General features: G+C 44.0%; 1 protein-coding gene across 2 annotated transcripts in view; it reads left to right on the forward strand.

The window, feature by feature from the left end:
- Positions 1-4,609, forward strand: part of LOC119484135 (nucleoside diphosphate kinase B-like) — a 4,731-nt gene extending 122 nt beyond the window's left edge. Inside the window, exons 2-5 of one of the 2 annotated variants that reach the window (XM_037762665.1) lie at positions 1,563-1,695; positions 1,982-2,083; positions 3,576-3,688; positions 4,354-4,609. In XM_037762665.1, the coding sequence (XP_037618593.1) occupies positions 1,579-1,695; positions 1,982-2,083; positions 3,576-3,688; positions 4,354-4,471 (450 nt within the window). In that variant the 5' untranslated portion in view covers positions 1,563-1,578 and the 3' untranslated portion in view covers positions 4,472-4,609. Of the gene's footprint in view, positions 1-1,542; positions 1,696-1,981; positions 2,084-3,575; positions 3,689-4,353 lie in introns of those variants that run through there. The other variant, XM_037762666.1, reaches the window with a different exon arrangement.
- The last annotated feature ends 3,841 nt before the right edge of the window (positions 4,610-8,450 follow it).

Raw genomic sequence — 8,450 nt, forward strand, 5'->3', positions numbered from 1 at the left:
CACACACACACACACACACACACAGACACACACGCACACACACACACACACACACACACACACACACACACACACACAGAGACACACACACACACACACACACACAGAGACACACACACACACACACACACACACACACACAGGGGTGAATGATTCAGTTTAACATCAACGTGTTGCAGTGACCTGATTATTGAGTTTTGTTCATAGCTTAAAAGTCGGAGTTCAGAAAGCAAAGACTCTGAAACTCAAATGTTTCTGTTGGACGATCCGACCCGAAGCTGGTTCTCAGTCCTCCATTTGTTTGAGGTGTCAAGTTGGCGAGTCTGCAAAACAAACACATTTCAAGGGATTTCCAGAACAGAGTCTTGAACAGGTTGGGCTGGTGACGGAACCGGTGACGGAACTGGTGACGGAGCCGGTGACGGAGCCGGTGACGGAGCCGGTCTGGGCCAAAATGCCAGGGCCCATTATTTGTCCCAGTCCAGCCCTCTTGACCCTGAATCCTAATTATACTCTCAGATGTTTCAGCCTCCGGAACCAGCTGCTGCTTCAGACGATATCAGCTTCACATGAGCAGTAAAATTAGAAAGCAGCCGGCGCTTTGTCCAACGCCGCCGGCCGGTGTCGTCTTTCAGCGTGAAGAAAACGCCGTCCAAAAAGTCAAGAGGCAGCTTTTAATTTCACATTCAGCAGAATGTGTCTCCGCTGTTCAGACTCAGACTCCAACACAAACTAGACAGAAGCACCAAAACCTCTTGGTTGTATCTAGTGAAGCTGTTAAACAGCGTTGGCCGCGGTCGGAGGACGCGGGGGAGACCGTAGCTTTGGTCTCCAGGACCGGAGTCTCTGCTGTACTCTGCTCCTCTGCTCCTCTGCTCCTCTGCCTTCACTCACACACCGCGCTCCTTCTCTCTCTCTCTCTCCACCTCTCACGTGCATGCTGCTCACTCCACCCTGCAGAAGAGTTAGTTTAGCTCTGAGAATATCTAGTGAATGTTTAGTGGACGTTTGTGCAGAAATAACTGCTGCAGCTCCTCCAGACCAACAGAGGTTTCCCGTGTCTTGTGAAGTGACGGGGCTCCACAGAGAGAAATGTTATCGTCTCCGACCAAAACTCCTGCATCTCCCCCGTTCCCTCCGGCCGCGGTCGGGAGGCTGAGGCGGGAAAAGCCAACACTAGGATCAACATTGATTCATGGAGAGACCTTGGTCTGGTCAGTTAACATTACTGCCAAGCAGCTGAAATATAGAGTGATGTTGTGCTTTTAGCTGACGTGTGTCTCCTCACTGTGTTGAGCGATGCTCCTTCATGTCTATGTAGAGCGAGCACAAGCGCCAGCAACAGGACGCTGACTTTAGTTGACTTAACGGACACAGGTGAAGCTGTTAACAACACATTTATGATTCTAACAAACAGTCCCTTTAAACACGTAGAGGGACCGTCTGGACTCACAGAGACCTGATCCTGGAGCAGAATCTGAATAACTTCCTGCTTCTGTTCGGGGTTCAGACCGTTAACCGCCGGTTGTTTCTTCTTCGTTGGTGTTCATCGTGTCCTGCAGCTTCCTCTCAGTCGACATGGAGCAGACCTTCATCGCTGTGAAGCCCGACGGCGTCCAGAGAGGACTCTGCGGCGAGATCATCAAGCGCCTGGAAACCAGAGGCTTCAGGCTGGTGGCTGCCAAGTTCGTGCAGGTAACCATGACGACCACGTTTTCCATTTACCAATCAGTGATCAATATGATGTAACGTATGAACGAAGGAAAGAAACCAGAGTGACGCTTCATCCAAACGTCGTATTAATATAAGAATTATTTAATAAGCTCATCCGGTGTTTTTAATGTAAAACCTTAATATTAATAAGATAAATGTAGAGCAGTAAAAAGTACAATATTTAGTGTAAATTAGAATCATGCTTCAGTAAAGGTACTTTGTGCCTCTGTGTATTTGTATTAATATTTCATATTGTGTGTGTGTTCAGAGCTCCGAGGATCACATGAAGCAGCACTACCTGGACCTGAAGGACATGCCCTTCTACGGTGGTCTGTGCAAGTACATGTCCTCCGGACCCGTCTTCGCCATGGTAATGCACACACACACGCACGCACGCACGCACGCACGCACGCACGCACGCACGCACGCACGCACACACACACACACACACACACACACACACACACACACACGCACACATGTATTAGTGGAACATATATATGTATATTTATACATATATATACATATATATGTATATATAGCCATATAGCCATCCAAGTAATATTTATAGACTGTTTAACAAACCAGTTATTAACCGTTAAAGCGTCACAAATATCTATTTATGTAATATTAATAGATGTTTTATAAACCAGTTATTAACCATTAAAAAGGTGTTACTAATATCTGTGTAATGTTTATAGATTTTTACAATTTCTTAAAAGTTTATAAATCATTTATTAATCATTAACAAATAATTACGGGTACAACAGTTAACTGTTAAAATAACATAAATTATAGCATTACTAATAATACGTAATACGTAATTGTTTAATAGTAAAATAATAAATAATAAATACTCAACCAAAGTTGAATAAACTATCAATTTACCATTTATTAATGATGGTTATTATAAAGTGTATTCCTATGAAAATGTTATTATCAACATAAGAATGGTAAAATAACATTTCATAACAATTAAATAATAATAATATAAATTATTTTAGAAATAGTTTCATTTATATATTTCGCGTAATTTATTTATATAATCTTTCAATTACTTATTTAATATTGACAGTTTGGGGCTCCGTAGGGTCAGGCGTCCTTTCCCCTTATGATAATGGTAGTTTAGAAAAGCAATTAATTGCTGTGTTAAGTCTTCAGATAATTTGATTATATAGTATTTACAAGTTTAATTACAAACGATACAGAAAACAAAGATTCGAATATTTAGCCACAAAAATGTATTCTTCAACAACACTTTCCTTTTACTGATGTTCGATTGTATATAAACATTTATTAAGCACAGCGTCCTTTACAATACCTTTAACATTTAGTTAATGTACGAATTAAACAAAAAAGGTACATCATGTTAATCTGTGTATTTATATATCACATTTCATACAAAAAGATGCAATACAATGTGCTTCACGAGAGGTGAAAAAAACAGACAAAAAGACAGATGCAAGAGAAAGGAAAGTGGAAAACAGGATTAAATAAATGACAATTAAGTTTCAATGATATTAAAAGTGAGACGAGGTTCAATCTTCTGCCTCGTTCCCCGATAACTAATATCTCTGTTTGAGGTACAGAGTTGTGTCGTCAGCGTAGCGATGGATAAGAGACCGTGTCTGTTGATAATACTAACCTAATGGCAGCATGTACAGACATGCTAAGCTAGGCTAACTCTGTCCTGAACACAGACATGAGCGGTTTCCATCTGAACGTCACAATCTCAGAGACAGAAAGAGAAAAAGGGAACTCCTACAAATCTTCCATCGTCAACATTAAGTTGGATTATTAGCGACGTAGCGCCGGATTCCTCGCCGACCACACTGATGACAGGTGTGTTGATGTGTTTGCAGGTTTGGGAGGGTCAGAGCATCGTGAAGCTGGCCAGGATGATGTTGGGTGAGACCAACCCCGCCGACTCCAAGCCCGGCAGCATCCGTGGTGACCTGTGCATCAACATCGGCAGGTGAGTACGAGCACAAAACACGACAGGTAACCACACACTGCACTTCCTTTTACGATTAACAGGAAAGCACCGTGCTATCACGGTAGATCACGTTAGATGAGGGACGACTCTGTTCACCTCATTTTCTGTGTTTCGTGACAGCGTGGTGGAATTAGCGAGCTAAGCTAGCTAAGTAGCCTTGCGTCCGACCAGCCAACGGTGGCCAACGGCAGCGCTGGAAAGATAAACTGAGGGCGTATAAATCTCTGGATGTCTATAGTTAACTATCCTTCAGTATGTGGTCGGGCAGCAGGACTCACATTTCACACAGTCTTTATCACAAAAAATGTTCCGGTGTAATCGATTACACCGGTGTAATCGGTAACACCGGTGTTGTCACAAGTTTATTAACCGGTGGGAACATTTCCTCACCGTCACATCTCTATCTTGCATCTCCATTTGTCAACCGATTGTTCTACTCCGTGGTTTCTGATCGAGGCGGAGCAGTAAAGGCTTTTGTTTCTAGTTGAGTAGAATCTGGATAGTGAGGCTGTAATCGCTACCAGACACAACATAGTGTAGACGCAGTAGCAGAAAGTACTCAAATGGATGATTAAAATATGACGCATACAAGTCACATTCAGGGACCGCACACAATCATCACTGACCTTCCTCCGTTTCCCCAGGAACATCATCCACGGCAGCGACACCCTGGAGAACGCCAAGCGTGAGATCGGCCTGTGGTTCAAGGCCGAGGAGTTCGTCAAATACACCCCCTGCGCCCAGGCCTTCCTGTATGAGTAGAACGGCCAATCATCAGCCAGTAAACTACATCCAACTGGACCTCCCCGTCCTCCCTGCAGTCGATCCTCTAACTTGGTCTTCACTCATCAATCCACAACATGTAGCACTTCCCAATAAAGTCTCATGTTAACAACAACAGTCACTGTTTCTGTCTATTAAAAGGTAAACGTCATTTTATAATTTATTTTATCAACCAAAACGACAACACTGGCAGTAGCATGTCGAAAAAAGTCATAGTATAGTATGTCGTTAAATTTTATAAAACAAAAGTCATAGTATAGTATGTCGTTAAATTTCATTTTCTGGATACTATCCAATGACTTTCTGTCAACAGACTATACTTTTAATTTTTTGTACTCTTTTTTTGACATGCTATATTGTGACTTGTGAAATAGCTCAGTGTGGTAGATATCTGGTTGGAATACTGGAGGTTGTGGGTTCGATCCTTATGTGACACAGTGTGTTTTCAGGTCTAACTTCTAATGACCAAGTCAAATAGACCAAGAGAACAGTCCTCAGTGCGTGTGGAATTGGTGGAATTGGTGGAATTGGTGGCTTGGTTGCTAAGTTCCTGGTTCTGGCTGCGGCAGAGCGGGGTTCCATCCCCACCCTCACATCGATGCCCGGTGCCCGACAGTGGAGTGAGACCAGCGTCTCCTCCCAGGGTTTACCAGAGTTCACACTGGGGGGTTTACCACACTGGGGGGTTATGCAACAGGAAACAGAAGTTGTAACTAATTTTACTGCGTATTTAGAAGCTTGGTTTTACTGTGGTGTTCAGTTAGTTAACATCACATCATGTTGTTGTATGATGTCATCAGGGAAGTTTAGTTGTTTTCCAAGATCCACTCTCAGCTGTCAGTCTGGGCCAGTCTGTGGTAGGGTTAGGGTTATATATTATACCGGTTAGGGTTATATATTATACAGGTTAGGGTTATATATTATACAGGTTAGGGTTATCTATTATACAGGTTAGGGTTAGGGTTATATATTATACAGGTTAGGGTTAAATATTATACAGGTTAGGGTTAGGGTTATATATTATACAGGTTATGGTTAAATATTATACATGTTAGGGTTAGGGTTATATATATATTGCAGGTTAGGGTTGGGGTTATATATTATACAGGTATATACAGGTTAGGGTTATATATTATACAGGTTAGGGTTAGGGTTATATATTATACAGGTATATACAGGTTAGGGTTATATATTATACTGGTTAGGGTTATATATTATACAGGTTAGGGTTATATATTATACTGGTTAGGGTTATATATTATACAGGTTAGGGTTATATATTATACTGGTTAGGGTTATATATTATACAGGTTAGGGCTAGGGTTATAAATTACACAGGTTAGGGTTAGGGTTATATAGGGTTAGGGTTATATATTATACAGGTTAGGGTTGTATAGGGTTAGGGTTAGGGTTACTATGTTGTTAATTTTACAACATAGGGTTAGGGTTAGGGTTAGGGTTAGGGGTTAGGGTTAGGGTTAGGGTTAGGCTTAGGTAAGGGCATGATAACCACGATGATCAAATTGATCATCCTTGATCATCCTCATTAACTCTTTGTGTGAACATGACAGAGCGATGAGACCTTGACGTACCCCCCCATTTTCGGGTTCGTTCTTTCCACTGATAGCACTGACAAGTCTGTGCGACTTTCGGTTGCGAAGTTACGCAACTTTTTTATATCAAAAAATTGATATCTCTGGAACGGAAGGTCGTAGAGACTCACAACCACGACAGGCGTGTTCAGCGTGGTCGAATTATGTCAGACAGAGCACGTTTCCAAGTGTCTACGACGTTCGGTTCAGGAGATATTCGAGAAAAACGTTCGGCTAGGGTTAGGGTTAGGTTAGGGTTAGGGTTAGGTTTGGGTTATGGTTGGGGTTGATAGATCCGGTGGAGGTTTGTTTGCACTGGCCTAAAGATCTGTATGTAAGTGTGTGTGGCTGTATGATGCTTTATGTGTGAGCTGGTTCCTGTTCCTGTCGGGATGGATGGGTGAGGTGGCCGGAGCAGCTCTCCGCCCCGGGAGGCCCGGGTTTGACTCCCAGACGAGGCGGAGGACCAGGATGTGGTCCCCAAGCTGACGGGGAGCCAATGCTTTTTTGGTGGGACAAGGAGAGAAGGCAAGGTAATAACTGCACAGGTCCTGAAAGGTCAATAATAAAAGAATAAATAAATCAATAAAAGAAAATAAATAGAAGGACAGTGCTTAAAAGGCTCCATGGCGGATAAGTAAAATATATGTGGAAGGTCAAGGTAAACATATATCACACATAAATGTATAAAAAACATAATCACACACATAGAGTATCTTAATTTAGAATAAAAGCACTAAAAGGAATAAGAAAAAATAAAAAGGACCTGTGCAGTGTCAAGATAAAAGTATATTTTTTATTATTATTGTTTGATTTGTAGTCTTCTCTGGAGGAGGGTCCCAGGTAACACTGTTGGGAAGGAAAATGGGTGAAACAGATGAGGTTGGAGAGGGAAGGATTAGGTTTGGGGAAGGAAAGGAGATGGAGGATGAGGGGTGGAGAGGGGAAGGGGAAGGAGGTAGAACAGTGGGATTCGGGTTGAGGGGGTCAGGGAAGGAAGGAGAGGGTCAGAAGGGTTGGGGTTAGGGTAAGGGGTAGTGGGGGTCAGGGATTGGAGGTAAGTGGGGAGGGGACAGATGGGTTAGGGTGAGGAATGAGGTTGAGGGGAAGGGATCGGGTTAGGGTTAAGGTCAGGGTAAGGTATGGGGTTAGGATTAGGGGTTAGGGTTAGGGGTAGGGGTTAGGGTTAGGGTAAGAGGGTGGGTGGAGGTTAGGGTAAGAAGGTTGAGTCAGGGTAAGGTTAGGGGGTTGGGGTTCAAGTAGGGGGTTAGGGTTAGGGTAAGAAGGTAGGGTCAGGGTAAGGTTAGGGGGTTAGGGGTTCAAGTAGGAGGTAAGGGTTAGGGGGGTAGGGTTAGGGTTAGGATGAGAGGGTGGGTAAGGGTTAAGGTTAGGAATTAAATGATGAGGAACTGACGCCACTGTTTGAGGATGAGCTTGGCTGTGGTAGGCGTCCAGATGAGATTATTGGGTTCCGTTATGAAGTCCTGGGGTGGGATTGCAGGGATATGTTGAAGAGTGCTGATGACCTTGTTAATGTATTTGAGGGTGCACCTGTGTTCGGGGCTGAGGTTTGGGGAGAAGTTGATGAGGGGTACATATATTTCAGCATTGGGGAAGGCGACATATGCATGTCTCAGCATGGCTTTTAGTTGTTTGCCGGCGTCCTTGGGGTCCTGGAACCTGTCATTAAAGCCAACTGCGAGGATGATGGTTGCAGTGGTGGGGTTGGGTGCTGTCCTTTTAAAAAGCTTATGGAAGTGCCGGAAGTTGGCATAGGGGTAGCTGTCGAGTTGTAGATCCAGGTTTGAGTGAGATGGGAATTTACTGATGTGGGCGTCGCCCAATACCACATATTGCGTCCGTGTTGTAATGGTCCATTTCTCGGGTCCGTTGTCGTGGCAGGTGGGTTTACAGGGGCCTGGGGAGTAGCTTCTGTCGTGGTCGAAGGAAGGGGTGTAGGTGAAGAGTTCTTGGGTGTTGGATTCCAGACCTGTGGTAGCGCTGGCTTCCAGAGAGGCCAAGGCAGGCGGCGCGACCCCAAAAGAGTGCTGAGTGGAGGGCTCAGATAGGGCTTTCAAAGTGGCAGTGTTAGCCTTTGGAGTCCCAATCATCATGGGTGTAGCCTCCTGCAGCTGCTCAATTGGGGCCCGCCGAGAAAAACGTTCGGCTAGGGTTAGGGTTAGGGTTAGGCTTAGGTAAGGGCATGATAACCACGATGGGTTAAGGGTTAGGGTTAGGGTTTAGGGTTAGGGTTAGGGTTAGGGTTAGGGTTAGGTAAGGGCATGATAACCACGATGATCAAATTGATCATCCTTGATCATCCTCATTAACTCTTTGTGTGAACATGACAGAGCGATGAGACCTTG

The sequence above is a fragment of the Sebastes umbrosus genome, assembly GCF_015220745.1.
Source record: "Sebastes umbrosus isolate fSebUmb1 chromosome 14 unlocalized genomic scaffold, fSebUmb1.pri SUPER_14_unloc_2, whole genome shotgun sequence".
Classification (NCBI taxonomy): Eukaryota; Metazoa; Chordata; class Actinopteri; order Perciformes; family Sebastidae; genus Sebastes; species Sebastes umbrosus.